The 14,325-nt window shown below is 53.7% G+C and overlaps 2 protein-coding genes across 8 annotated transcripts; one reads left to right on the top strand and one right to left on the bottom strand.

The window, feature by feature from the left end:
• Window positions 1-161: 161 nt before the first annotated feature.
• Art1 (ADP-ribosyltransferase 1) lies at window positions 162-8,920 on the bottom strand. Of its 6 annotated transcripts, XM_048360226.1 has the most exons (6): window positions 8,867-8,900; window positions 7,813-7,913; window positions 5,260-5,366; window positions 4,134-4,914; window positions 3,039-3,080; window positions 162-945 (listed from the first exon to the last, which is right to left on the bottom strand). In XM_048360226.1, exons 3-6 carry the CDS (start codon window positions 5,320-5,322, stop codon window positions 851-853), a joined length of 981 nt encoding a protein of 326 aa, XP_048216183.1. In that variant the 5' UTR covers window positions 5,323-5,366; window positions 7,813-7,913; window positions 8,867-8,900; the 3' UTR covers window positions 162-850. The 6 variants fall into 6 exon arrangements, with proteins under 6 accessions (XP_048216183.1, XP_048216181.1, XP_048216182.1 ...); XM_048360224.1 differs by lacking the exon at window positions 7,813-7,913 and having other exon boundaries at window positions 8,867-8,920; XM_048360225.1 differs by lacking the exon at window positions 8,867-8,900 and having other exon boundaries at window positions 7,813-7,984.
• A 2,070-nt stretch (window positions 8,921-10,990) lies between these two features.
• Art5 (ADP-ribosyltransferase 5) lies at window positions 10,991-14,139 on the top strand. Of its 2 annotated transcripts, none has more exons than XM_048360302.1 (5): window positions 10,991-11,062; window positions 11,214-11,396; window positions 12,478-13,207; window positions 13,665-13,697; window positions 13,792-14,139. In XM_048360302.1, exons 2-5 carry the CDS (start codon window positions 11,340-11,342, stop codon window positions 13,890-13,892), a joined length of 921 nt encoding a protein of 306 aa, XP_048216259.1. In that variant the 5' UTR covers window positions 10,991-11,062; window positions 11,214-11,339; the 3' UTR covers window positions 13,893-14,139. The 2 variants fall into 2 exon arrangements, with proteins under 2 accessions (XP_048216259.1, XP_048216258.1); XM_048360301.1 differs by having other exon boundaries at window positions 13,789-14,139.
• Window positions 14,140-14,325: the final 186 nt, after the last annotated feature.

Below are 14,325 nucleotides of genomic sequence, written 5' to 3'. Positions count from 1 at the left end.
TCCCTGGCTTCTTTTTGCTCAAGGCTAGCACTCTACCACTTGAGCCACAGCGCCACTTCCAGCTTTTTTCTATATATGTGGTGCTGAGGAATCGAACCCAGGGCTTCATGTATACGAGGCGAGCATTTTACCACTAGGCCATATTCCCAGCCCCTATTCAGCCCTAGAAATGATATCTTTGCTGACAATGGCTTTGGCAATGGCCTTGGGAGAAGCCCTAATGCTCTCTCCACCATTTCTCCAGTTGTCCTTCCTCAGGCTGTCCCTCACACGCAGTGACACTTGGAGAGCTCAGTAGTGTCTAAGGTAGGGCAATGCAGGGACCCGCCATTCATTTTTTTTTTTCTTCATTTCATACAGTTCCCAGCACCATCTCTACCCCAGACCCCATCTCTGTCCTGAGGAAGTTTAGAGTCTGACATAGGAACTCCCCCAGTGACCCATAGGAGCAGAGGGGCAGGGCCCCTAACCCAACAGCTGACAGTGGTGAATGAGAAGGAGTGAATGAGAGCTTTCCAGATGGGTGTATGAGGCACCAGCAAGTCCCATGGCCAAGTGCTGTCCTTACAATGCTCTCCTCAACCCCTAGTGTTGCAGTTGTCTGTCTCCACGTGAGTCACTGTCACTGCCTGTCTTGGGATCCTTCCAACCTCCAGCCAAAGTCTCAGCCTTGGGAACCAGGATATGGTCCAGTCCCCAAACTCCCTCTTGATTCCCTACTGGCAGGTCTGGCAGCTGCCAAAGAAGGCCCAGGATGGGTCTACCAGGGATCTTGGCTCCACTTAAGCACATAGCTGGCTGACATCCTCCAGTGGGCAGAGGTGAAGGCGGGAAGTTCACTGTCTGTGGGTCAGAGGAGGTCTCCACCTTCTGGAAGGTTCAGCATAAGCAACCAGAACAGCAACAGGAAGGACCAGATAATAGAGAGGGAGCCCTGGCCTGGGGCTGTAGGGAAAATGGAGACAGAAGAGAGAGACTTAGGAGCATAGTGAAGACATGGAGATACAAGCTGAAAAAGGACTTATACACAAAAGGCAATGAGAGAGAGACAGGAGGAAGAGCGAAAACTCAGGAAGGAAAGCAGACGGACTGGAGACCAAGTAAAGCCCCTGTTTTTGAGAGGCTCTTGGGTCCAGCGCCCAGCCTCTGTAGCCCACAGGAGTGGCAGGATGGAATGGGGTGTGGGGCAGATGGAAAGGGGATCCAGCAATGCTGAACTTGGCTCTTCTGCTCCCACCCTGTTAGAAGGTGTACTGGGTGGCCATGGAGGGGAAATCCTAAACCTGCAATTATATATAATCCAAATCCAAAGAGTCCTGAGGCAGGCATGGTGGTGCCGGTCTATGATCCCAGCACCACGGAGGCTCAGGAAGGAGGACTGGGAGTTCCAGGCCAGCCTGGGATACCTGAAGAAACTCTGTCTCAAACCCACACAAAAAAAGATAGGGCTGGGCTGGGGATATGGCCTAGTGGCGAAAGAGCTTGCCTCGTATACATGAGGCCCTGGGTTCAATTCCCCAGCACCACATATACAGAAAATGGCCAGAAGTGGCGCTGTGGCTCAAGTGGCAGAGTGCTAGCCTTGAGCAGGAAGAAGCCAGGGACAGTGCTCAGGCCCTGAGTCCAAGGCCCAGGACTGGCAAAAAAAAAAAAAAAAAGATAGGGCTGGGAATGTGGCTTCATGGTGGAGTGCTTGCCTAGCATGCATGAAGCCCTGGGTTCAATTCCTCAGTACCACATAAACAGAAAAAGCCGGAAGTGGTGTTGTGACTCAAGTGGTAGAGTGCTAGCCTTGAGCAAAAGAAGCTCAGAGACAGTGTCCAGGCTGTGAGTTCAAGCCCTAGGACTGGCAAAAATCTTAAAAAGCTGGCACGGGGGCACACGCCTATAATCCTGGCTACTCAGGAGCCTGGATGTTCATAAATTCAAGGCAAAGCAGGGCAACTTAGCAAGCCCCTCTCTCAAAATAAAGTAAAAGAAGGCTGAAGGTGTAGCTCAGAGGTAAAGCACTTGGCCAGATTGCATTTGTTCCTGGGTTCACTCGCCACATACCACATTAAAAACATAAGGCCTGGGTTGGAGCCAGGAGACCTGACCTCTGATCTGCCACTAACTCACTGGGTCACCTTGGGCAAGCCATTCCTCTCTCTGGCTTCACTTCACGACAAGAGGGTAATAATTGCCTTCTGCCTCTTTGCAATAGACAGTTGTTGGTAAAGATACGTTGAAATGCTGTCTGAGGAGCGTGGGAGCCATCCTGGTTCAGAATGTGACTGCAGAGCCCAGCTGTCTGGACTCCACACCTTCCTAGCTGTGGGCTAGGGGCTGTCATTTCTCTCTGGACCCTAATTCTGTCCTCTGTAGAACAAGTGGTAATATTATCTACTATGGAGTGTGGTGAAGATTCATGGCATGATGTCTCTGGAACTCTGAGTATGATTGTATAAAGAGAATGAAGATACAAAGAGGCTGGGGATCCTTCTTGCCCACTGTTCACAGAGTCCTGAGTAAGAGAGGGAGGCAGGAGGGAGGGGAGCCCCACAGCTGGGAATGGGAAAGCTGCTGTTTCTTCACTGGAAATAGCCATTCCTGCCTAGAAAAGGCCAGGCACAGCATGTGTGTAAAGGGAGAAGAGCCATAGCTGAAAGGGAGCCAGGAGTCATCTGGTTCTATTTGCTTATTCCAGATAGTGAAACAGGCCTAGAGGAGGAATGGCTTAGTCATAGAGAAAATGAGGGTGGAGCCTGGGCTGGAGGTGCTGGGGACAACAGCAGACAGTGGGAGGTCACTGTGGGGACCAGCCTGAGCCTCTGGCCCTGGCAATGAGCTGTCTACGGTGATGGGGTGGGATGGGATGGGGGTGCCGGAGAACAAGTGGATATCCTGCCCCAACTGCCCTCCCCATCCCCCCACCCGAGCCTCAGGAGAAGACGCAGGCCCCTGTAGCTGTCTGATTGATCAAGAGGTGATTTTGCTTGTCACTTAGGCGAGGGCTTGCTCGTCCCTGCACCGTGGCCCACGATGCCTGGAGTCCTTACCTGAGCTATCCAGCTGGCACAGCCCAGACCTGCACTTCTGGTCTGTAGGAAAGAAACAGGAACGTGTCACCGCTTCGGAAGCTCTCAGGGCAGGGAAATGCAGGGCTCTCCCTAATTCTCCCTTCGTGTCCGATCCCCTTGGCTACATTTGACTTGACCTGTGAGCAGTGGGGCCAAGGCCTTTCCAGGCCACTCCTGGTCCCTGGGCTGTAACTTCCTCCTTGCACACACACACACACACACACTCCCTGTCCATGCCTTGTTCCAGGCAGAAAGGGTCTATCTTCCTCATGATCAGCTCTTGCCCAATCACCATGTCAGTCCAAGATGGGATCTGAAGCCACGTGGACCACCTCTCATCTTACCTGTGGTCTCCGTTTGGGCCAACTCTCTGGCCCCTTCACAGATTGAGAATGGGCTCTTCCTCACGGTTCCTTCCCTGGCTAGCCGACACCTGCCAGACTCCAGCCTGAACTGGTTAGGGGTGTAACACCTGTCTCACCGCCACGCCTCCCAGCACACAGGGCCACACATAATCCCCACTGTCTTGTGAGTACCTTCCAGAAACTCGGTTTGGAGCTGTAACTCGCTTCTGGTAACAGCAGCCTGGGTGTCAATAGTGTGGCTAGGAATGAATTCCCTTCCAGCTTCCCACCCAGAGAGGAGCCTGACGGGGTGCTTTGCCAGCTCCAACAGCTCCAAGACCCCTTGGTAGAGGAAGAGGAACCTTGCCATCTTCCCAGTCCCTCATTAGGGACAAAGCAGCTTTTTATTTCAGAATTCATATGACTAGCACCTCACTTATGGTCTTTCTTTTTTTGGTCTGTCGTGGGGCTTGAACTCAGGGCCTGGCACTGTCCTTGAGCTTCTTTTGTTCAAGACTAGTGCTCTACCACGTTGAGCCACAGCTCCACTTCCCGTTTTCTTCTGGTTAGCTGGTCTAAGGAGTCTCATGGATTTCCCTGCCTGGGGCTGACTTTGGACCTCAATCCTCAGCTCTCGGCCTCCCAGGTAGCTAGGATTACAAGCGTGAGCCACTGGTGCCTGGGCAAGAAGCTTGGTTTCTCTGTGCGCAGCCCCGCGATCCGGCCTCACCTTTGACGTACTCACAGTTGTACGTGCTGAGCTTGCCGAGGGCGCGGAGGTAAATGCGGGCAGGGCCCTGGGCTGGTCGGCTGGCATTTACCACCTGGAAGGTCTCAAAGGGGGGGATCAGCACCTCCTCCTCTCCAGGGAAGAAGGAGTAGCCCCTGATGGGAGCCCCAAGGCAGGTCCAGATGCCAAAGAAGGTGTCTTGTCCAAAACTCTGGGCCGCCACGTTGTGCAGGGACGCGGACGCAAAGCCCCCCAGTCGTACAGTGGCCCCGGGCCCCACGGGCCGGAAGCGCAAGCCATGCACCCCTCGGTAAACCTGGCGGCACTGGGGCCGGGCCCGGGCCGTGGCCAGCAGCTGCAGCGCCTCGGTGAGCAGGAAGTGCAGCGTCTTGAAGGAGAAGTGCCGCAGGTAGTGGGCCCGGGAGCGGCCCGCCTCGCGCACGGCCGCGTTGAACTCCCTGTGCAGGGGGCTGTTGGCCGTGTAGGCCAGGAGGGCCACCCCGTGCTCCTCCCGGAAGCCAGCAGGGGCCCGGGGCAGCGGGGTGGGGCTCAGCCCCCACGCCGCCCCCCACCCGCCGCGCTCCCGCCACTGGCTGCTCGCCAGGGCCCAGCCGTCCGCGTACACTTTGTTGGCCTGGAACTCGGTGCGGTTGAGATCGGGGAGGGCCGCGGTCATGGCTGCCGCACAGCCGGCATACTGGTCATCAAAGGAGGCCGGAGCCATGTCCAGAGGTGTCTCTAGAGAGAAGACGCTTCGCTGTACCATGGGGTGACTCTGTACCTGAAGAGAGCAATAGCAACTGAGAAACAGCCCCTGGGTTGGGGGGGTGGAGAGGGGGGAGATGGAGAATCCTGTCATCGAGCTCTCTTCTTCACCCTTGTTCCACTGAGAAAGGCAGGGAGGGCCCCAAACAGGAGGAGAAGGTGGGGAAAGGAAGGGGGCCGGGAAAGAGTGGCCGGCTACTAGCTTCCCAAGACCAGTGCCTGGGAGGTTACCTCAGGGGGCGCACACCACCTCCCCCTTCCTGAAAGCATCAGGCATTCTTCCTCCTCTGTTCCTCCTTCCAGGAGTAAGAAGGGCAGCTCTGCTCCCTGCTGGGGTGGGGACCCTAGAGGATGGCCACACCTGAAGTGCATCCATGAGGCCCACAGACACAAGTAGCAGAGACATCATGGCAGGAATCTGCATGCTGAAGGTGCCGCCCCGGGAGGCTGCTGTCTCCTTGGCCTCATCTGGAAAATGGCAACGTTAATCTCAACAGTTTAATATTCTGTGTGTGTGTGTGTGTGTGTGTGTGTGTGTGTGTGTGCGTGCGTGCATGCCCCAGTTCTGGGGCTTTAGAACTCAGGGTCTCAAGCTCTCCCTTCCGCGTTTTTGCTCAAGGCTGGTGCTATACTACTTGAGCCACATCTCCACTTCTGGCTTTTTGGTAGTTATTTGGAGATAAGAATCTCATGGCCTTTTCCGCCCAGGCTGACTTTGAACTACCATCTTCAGATCTCTGCCTCCTGAGTAGCTAGGATTCCAGGCATAAGCCACCAGTGTCTGGCTGGCTTAATAAATTAAGAGTAATCAATACCTAATCTACACTTGTACGGAAAGTTGCAAGATGGAGGCTTATAGTGGAGGTCTTGCTGGAATGATTGTGGGAGCCATCTCGAGAAGGTGATGTCAACAGGATCTTGCAGGCTGTATAGGTAGGTGAGCAGGAGACATGAAGTCAGCACTCGAGATACAGAGAGCGCTGGGGGGATCACTCAAGTGATAGAGTGTCTGTCTAGTAAGGGTATAAGGTCCAAACCCCAATTCTTCCAAAGAAAAGGAGAGGAGGGGAAGAAAAGGAGGGAGTAAGAGAGAGAGAGAGAGAAAGAAAGAAAAAGGAGAGAGGAGGGAGGGAGGAGGATAGGCATTTCAGGAGAGGATTTGAAGGCAACAGGAATAGGGAGATAGAAACAACTGATAAGGGAGGGAAGAGTACAGAGCCATCTTCTTTTCTTTTCTTTTTCCTTTTGTTTTTTCTTGCCTGTCCCAGGGTTTGAACTCAGGGCCTGAGCACTTTCCCTGAGTTTCTTTTGCTCAAGGCTAGCAATCTACCACTTAAGCCACAGCGCCACTTCTGGCCTTTTCTACTTATGTGGTATTAAGGAATGGAACCCAGGGCTTTGTGCATACAAGGCAAGCACTCTACCACTAAGCCACCTTCCCAGCTCTCCATCTACTTTTCAACAGAAGTGTAGGATCATAGCCTGATGGAGGTACTCATTGAGGGACCAAAGTAGCTCTAAGAAGATGTAACAACTTTGTGTCAGGATTGGAACAGTTTCTAAGCCAGTGCTGCTGTTATTGCCTTATTCTCTTTTTCTGTTTATTTTACTACGAAGAAATACAAATGCAAATAATAACCAACCCTTGAGCTGAGGACTGTTGATTCATACCTATAATCCTAGATACACAGGAGGCTGAGATCTAAGGATCAAAGTTAGAAGCCAGCCTGGGCAGGAAAGTCTTTGAGACTATATTATCTCCAATAAGGTACTCAGAAAAAGCCAGAAGTTGTAAACTGTGCAGGGACAGATGTCAAACAGGTAGCAGAATGACCGACAGGAAGAGACATTTAAGCTGATGATGTGTTGAAGATCTCCAGGGAAAGAAGGGAAATCCAAGAAGCAAAGATCAGTTGGAAGGGTGGACTGAAGCCAGGTATAGCCTGACTCCATGTGCGTCTAGAAGCTTTTTGCTTGTGGGTTCTATGAGATACCCTGATATCCTTGTGATACATTCCTCTTTAGGCTTAATCTAACTCTGGGTGGTTCTTGTCACTGGAAGACTCTCAGATAATACATTTCCATTATGCATAGCTATCCAAGATGGTCACCTGGGTATCCAGACACTCACTTATTCATAAAACATCTCGAGAGCTAACAAGCAATGCTAAGTCCCATAGGCTAAGTCCTTCCTTTCACCCGGCCCCTCGCCTCTGACCCCACCCACTTGACCTCTCCCTCTTCCTGGCTCTCTCTGCCTCCTCTATTACCCTGCTTATCAACTTACATGGTGCTGGTCTCCCTAAAACACTATCTCTAAAGTATAGCTATGATCATCAGAGTTACCTGCTTAAAAATCCTCTGTGTCAAAACTGAATGGAGGCTGGGAATATGGCCTAGTGGCAAGAGTGCTTGCCTCCTATTCATGAAGCCCTGGGTTTGATTCCTCAGCACCACATATATAGAATATGGCCAGAAGTGGCGCTGTGGCTCAAGTGGTAGAGTGCTGGCCTTGAGCAAAAAAAGAAGCCAGGGACAGTGCTCAGGCCCTGAGTCCAAGCCCAGGACTGGCCAAAAAAAAAAAAAAAAGACTGAATGGAATTCCAAATGCACTAAAAATACAGAGTAAAATGTGGAGACAAAAATTATGAAGAGTCGAGAACACATATAGAGAACAAAAACCAGAAAGACAAAACATCCCTTTGTACCCTCAAGATAGCCTAGACTCCCTGTTCTGGCCTTCGAGGTCCTCTGAGACCTCTTTAGCTTCATGCTTACCCTCCATGCTCACTCCCTTCTCTTCTGCTTAGCTTCTTCGTAGGACTAACGTTCCAGCCTGCCTGGTTCTTCTGTTAGCCAGATACTTGGCTTCCCTGCTCCTGGAAACCCATTCACAGAGTGTGGTTCAGGTTACCTCCTTCAGGAAGCCTTCTGACATCTCTGGGCTCCCAGGGTGCTGTGCTTTGTCTCTGTCCTGATCATATATGTGTGACTCTTCTCCATATCCCAGATTGCCTTGAAAACAGGTACCGGGTGTGACCCAGTTTGTGTCCCCAAGGTTCAGCTCATGGCCAGGCACAGGTGAGTCTCCCCAAATGCTTGCTCAGAGTCTTGTTAGTGAGGGAGAACCTAAATAAACCCTGTAGCTTCCTGTGGGGCCGCGGGCGTCTGGTGGGTGACTAGAACAGGAGGAAGAGACTTGGCATCTCCATCTTCCCCTTTGCTGCCTTCACTTCTCTCAGCCCTGCGTGCAGACTCGTTGGTTGGCCCTGGGAGCTGGGCTTCTTCCCTGTGCTCTCAGCAGCTGCAGTAGCTTCTTCCCCACCTTCAAGCTACCTAGCACCTGAGGTCCTTCAGACAAGATGATAGCCTCTGGTTAGCCCGCTCCAGTGAGTGGAAAGCCCACCTTTCCCTGGACCCCGAGAGCAGAAGCCTGGCTGTAGGTGATGACTCCTTTCCATTCTCCAGCCGAGGCCTTCACCTGTGTCCCCCCCCCCCACTGCTCTATTTCTATTACTTTTGTGCAATATAGTTCCAGTCTGAGAGGCTTCTGGGCCCAGTAAGGCAGACCACTGCAGAGCAGGTAGACAGCTGACCTTCGTGACTAGTGTTCGGGGGAGATGAAGTGAGGACCAGAGGGACAGGGATGGTAGGGGAAGCCAGGAAGTGGATTCCTGTGACAACCAAGGACACTGCCCTTCATCTGTCCTTTTTCTTGCCTATTCAGGGCAATTCTCTGGTCAGTTTCCCTTGTCCCACAACCTCCCTGAGCATTTTGGGCATGTAAACCCAAATATCTCCTGAGGAATTGCGAACTTCGTTATGTCCACAAACCTCCCTAGGTATCTCAAAGTTTCAGCATTCTTGAAACTTTTCCTTACAGTTCCTAAAATCCCATTAATCCCCTAAATTCCAAGTCAAAATATTCTGTTCCTTCCCAGAACCCATGAGGGCACGACAACCCTTACCTATGCCTTCTCCAGGGTGGGAAGCGGATGTTGGTCTTCTATGACTATAACCAGGGAAGGGAAGACAGGTTCCCCTTTATACTGCCAGTTCCCCACCGTTGTACCTCCCCCACACAGCTGCTCAGAAATACGACACTCCCCCATCTATTTCTGGATGTCTCCACAAGGCTCAGGCACACTAGCCTCTCCCAGTGTGACTTGGGCAGGTGCTCTTCCCTGAAGCCAGAGGACAGGCCCGCTGAGATGTGAAGGACCCCAGCCCCAATGAGACAACGGCCCCCTTGTTGGGTTTGGTCCGAAGAGAAGCACCTTCTACACCTCGGGCCTCAGAGCATCTCCTTATTGCTAGGTTTTTAAAGTAGGTAGCCGTTAAAGGAGAGAAAGTTTATTATGGAACTGCGGGCCTGTGGCTGAGGTGATGCGTGGTGAAGGGGGAGGTAACTGCCTCCAGGTCTGCCGGTTACCCAGGTAACTGGGTGGGAAGCATCTGCATAGAGCCTTGGGCGGGGGGGGGGGGGGGGAACTTACACTTATTTATATGTTGGTTCTTTGAACATTGAGACTCACCTGAGGTAATAAAGAGAGATTCACACTAAGGAGACTGACATCTAGGATCCAGCCTAGCTCCAGTCTTGATTTGCCATGTGATCTGGGAGGGCTTTCTGCCCAACTTAACATCCCTGTCCTATGACTGTAATTGCCTCCATCTCTTGGGGCCCTGTAGGGGCTCTCAGGTCCTGGGAAGTCAGAGAGTAGAGGGAGGACAAAGCATTGGTTCCATGGGGCTGGGGATTTAGCTCAGAGGAAGAGTACCTCCCTGGTGAGCGCAAGGCCCAGAGTTCGGTCCTCAGCTCTGGAAAAAAATAAACACAACAAACAAAACTATAAAAGACCAAAGCACTGGTCCCAGTAACTCAGCCTAGGGGCTGTCTCAGCAAGTCAAGAGGCTCCTCACAGGGTCTTCTGTCCCTGCCTCTGCTCACTCCGTGTAGAGAGGCAGGCAAGGATAGGTAAGCATGGTAGAGTGATTCCTGATTTTCTCGTGTAAGAAAGCCCTGGGGTGACCTAATCTCAGTGGAATGGAGCCAGAGAACTTAACCTTGAAGCTATTTTTGTAACAAGCACAAGAAGGGTGCTACTCTTTCCACCTTCTCTACCTCCCCTCACACTTGGGCACAGTTTTGTCTTCTTCTTTGGTCTTCAGGGAGGATTCCGGGAGAAAACAGGACTCTAGATGAAGAAAACCCATTTGATTAACATTCTGAGTATTGGAGGAACAAGGATAGTGATGAATGAATTTCAGGAACCAGGATGGAGTCCTTTGGACCGTTCTAAGATCATGTCCACCCTGGCCCCAGCAGGTGGCATCTTTTAAGTGTGGACATTCAGGACCCCCACTCCAGGAGCGTGCCACCCCCTCCACCAGCCTCAGGCGGTGGGGAAGCTCTTCTCCCAGCCACTGGCCCCTTCTCCCATTACCTCTAACTGGACATCCAAATCCCAGAGCCAGCTTATTTATAGAAAAGATCTAAGCAGTAGGAGGGAAACCTAATGTTTACAAACATGGGGTCACCTGAGTCTGAGAGGACCAGAGAGAGAGAGAGATGGGGTCTGGGGTAGGGGGCCGAGCTGGATCCTGGAATCCAAAGCCAGAGCCAGAGCTATGAACGTGACCTTAACCCTCCAGTGGGAAGGTTCAGAGTGTAAACGGAGGAAGGGGAGAGGGTGCTGCTCAGATGCTGCAGCACGTGACCCTGTGGGAGGCCACATGCAAATTGTATGTAAATTAGCGAGTGCACCAGCGAAGACCTCTTGGCAAGCGGGATCTCCCCACCCCCTCAGGGTGTGGCAACTGGCCTGGTGGTGGCGGGGGGGGGGGGGGGGGGGGTGGGGGGGGAGGGCAGGAACACCTAAGGGTGAGGCCAAGTCTCACAAGTCCCACCCTGGCCTTGCTGGGAGCTGAAGAGGGTCCTGGGAGGAAGCCGGAGCGCTTGGGGAGGGGAGTTGGGCCCCTCCGCTCCCCACGGCCCCGCGCGCCCCGTTGTTGGGGAAGACGGGTGTCGGGTTACCGCCCAGGGGCTATAGTTAGCCGTGGAGACTGTGTGTGGCGGCAGTCCCGGCAACAGCGCCGTGCGGCCCGGGTCTCAGCCTCCCGCAGCGGCCCTCCACCAGCTCCCCTTCCTTCCCGGCCTCCAGGTGGGTCCCCACCCCACTCTCAGAGGGTAGGGGAAGGACAAACAAAGCCACCGGGCAGGAGCTGTTGGCCTTCCGGGGAGAGGATGGGGGGGCTGGGGCGTGTGCTGGGGGACCCCAGACCTTGAAGAGCCAAGGCCATGCCCACTCGCAGGACCGCCCCTCGGCGCCCACCCGGGCCAAGTCCTGGACCTGGGATCCCTCCCCAGAGCAGATCTTGGAACCCCCCCAAAGCCAGAACTCGGTGTCCTGTGCGTGCTCCTAAGGATCCCCGAGGAGGATGCTCGCGGCTCTGCTGGTCATCCTCAGCCACCTCTGCCTCCACAGCCTCCCGCAGGTAACGCTTGGAACCACCCCGTGCCACCAAGGGGCAGCCGGGGGACAGGTCTTGAGGAGTCCTTAAAATTCCCAGGCACCGTTCCCTCCTCTCAGTCCTCTTCCTCTGAGGAACTTCCATCCCTGCAGGAAACAAGCTCCTAGCCCCCGGACCCTCCCTGCTGCACCTCCAGATCCCAATGGGAGCCTCCTCTCCTTGCATCCCTCTCTAGGAATTGCCTCCAACTTTCTCCTCCCTACTTCTCATCTCCCACGCCGGCTGAGCTCAGGCAAACCCCAATGGGGCTTCTGCTGTGCTGACAGACCCCCTTCACTAGGGCTTGATCTCCTCTCTCCCAACCCCCAAGTTTGCTCCGAAGGCTTCTAAAGCAGGAGAGGACTCGGGAAGCTCAGGGCTGACAATGATTTGGCACTTGCAGGAGTTCTGTAAAGATAAGAGGAGGATGGGGGACCCAGTCAGGTACTGGACTGAGTTTATCACCCACCTGGATCTTAGAGGAAGAAAACTGCTTAGAGTCACCGACTACTGGGTACAGGAACACCTCTAATGACAAGATGGCCTCTTTTAGGTTGTGCAGAGCCATCTTTATGCTCCTCACAATAACCCTATGAGGTTGGAAGTAACCTCAATTTATAGGTGGAGATGCTGAAGCCCAGAAAAGCCCAGACCTGAGACTTGCTCAAGATCTCACAGCTAGTAGGTGGTGTTTGAACCCATGTCTGTCTGACTCCAGTGCCTGTGTTATTTACGCCTGTTTGGGCTTTGCCATTTGTATACATCAACTATTTTGGGCATAGAAATGATATTCTGTGTTTCTGAAGTGATTTGCCTCCGAGACCCTGTCCAGTGCTCTGAGTTTTTTTTTGAATTTTCTTTTTATTAATACTACTTTTACTAGCGTATTTTAATTTTATAAGTTAGATTCATTGTATTTCCATACATGCGCATAATGTAGTTTGATTATATGTGATCATATATGTATACTATATATATACAATCCCTGCCCCCCCCCTTGCTCTTTTCTTATCTCCTTCTGACTTCGTACTCCTCCCTGTGTGGCTCCTTTTCCTCATGTCCACAGGTCCAGGCTGTTCCTATCCTGCCCTTGGGCCTGGCTCCAGATGCCTTTGATGATGCCTATGTAGGCTGCTCAGAGGAGATGGAAGAGAAGGCAGCCTCTCTGCTACAGGAGGAGATGGCTCGCCATGCCCTGCTCCGGGAATCCTGGGAGGCAGCGCAGAAGGCCTGGGAACACCGGCGTCGGGGGCTCACTCTACCTGCTGGCTTCAAGGCCCAGCATGCAATAGCCGTTATGGTCTATACCAACTCATCTAACACCTTGTACTGGGAGCTGAACCAGGCTGTGCGGACGGGCGGTGGCTCCCGGGAGCTGTACATGAGGCAGTTCCCCTTCAAGGCCTTGCATTTCTACCTGACCCGGGCCCTGCAGCTGCTGCGGGGCCGTGAAGGCTGCAGGGGGAACGCTGGGGAGGTGGTGTTCCGAGGCGTGGGCAGCCTTCGTTTTGAACCCAGCAGGCTGGGAGACTCTGTCCGCTTAGGCCAGTTTGCCTCCAGCTCCCTAGATGAGGCAGTGGCCCGCAGGTTTGGTAATGCCACCTTCTTCTCTCTAAGGACTTGCTTTGGGGCCCTTATTCAGGCCCTGTCTGTCTTCCCTGAGGAACGTGAGGTGCTGATTCCCCCCCATGAAGTCTTCTTAGTCACTGGGTTCTCCCAGAATGGAACCCGGAGCCTGGTGACTCTCTGGAGCCACGGTCAGACCTGCAGCCACTTTAACTGCGCTTATTTGGGTGGTGAGTTATGCATGGGGGTGCACAGGGCTGGTGGGAGTGGATGAGACAAGTCAGGAGACCCCTTCAAGGCCCTCAGTGAGTGAGACAAAGGTGCTGCCAAGTCCTGTGTGTCCAGATCTGACCATCTCAGACACTCTGAACACACTGTGTGTGTTCTCAAAAGGGTCAGTGCGTTAGCCGTCTAAGGCACCCACAAAGGCAAGAGACAGGAGAGAACCCCTCGGGAGCTCGGGAGGCCTGGGCTTGCCGGGCCGAGAGAGTGCCGAGGTGTGGACAGCAGGAGGAATGGCCAGTGCAGATGGAAGGGGAATCTGGAAAGTCTTCCTGGAGGAGGCAGGCAGAAGGGAAATGGGAAGTTTGCCTCGGCTGAAGGGAGGACGCGGAGAGCAGGGAACAGCCCTGCAGGAGGCCTGGCCTGGCGGAAGGGCGTGGGGGCCTCACCTCGCCTCTGTTGCAGGGAAGAAGAGGCGAGGCTGTGTGTCTGCGCCAGGTGAGCTGCCCCCTCCCCCTGCCCCCCTTCCAGCCGGGCTCTCCAACCCCAACTCGAGCTGAGCCCGCGGCCTTTTCTTCTTCTCTAACAGCAGGGCAGCCAGAGCCGCCCTCTGAGGGGGCTTTCTCTCTGCACTCCTGGAAGACCCTGCTCTTGGCCCCTGGGGGGTTCCAGCTCTCCGGAGCTGGGCCCTGAAAGCCCAACACCTGCCACTTAGGGACTCTGGGAACTTGTGATTTTCCAGTGAAGAAGGGCAGCTTCCAACAGCCTCGAGAAGCAAGAGCGTGGTCTTGGAGCCAGCCCTAGCTGCCGCCTCCCTGGCCAGGTTGGGGGGAGACCTGAGACTTCGACAGGGTAGAGGGAACCCCACGATAAGGGGAGGACTCGCTGGGACAAGTGAGGGAAGAACTGTGATGGCTACTCAATTAAATGGTGCTGTCACGTGGGGACACGGAACTTTATGACTGGTTTATTCCATGCGGGTCACAACCTTGTCATTGCAAACCCATGAATATGAAAGCAGGAAAGGGGACAGGTGGATTCCTCAGCCCTGCTTGTCTGATGCGGAATGCGAGGCCATGGAAGCATGCACCTTGCTCAAGGTCAGACAGTGAGCACGAAGGCCAGG

The sequence above is a fragment of the Perognathus longimembris genome, chromosome 13 (genome assembly GCF_023159225.1).
Source record: "Perognathus longimembris pacificus isolate PPM17 chromosome 13, ASM2315922v1, whole genome shotgun sequence".
Lineage (NCBI taxonomy): Eukaryota > Metazoa > Chordata > Mammalia > Rodentia > Heteromyidae > Perognathus > Perognathus longimembris.
This window is presented reverse-complemented; position numbering and strand designations above follow the sequence as displayed.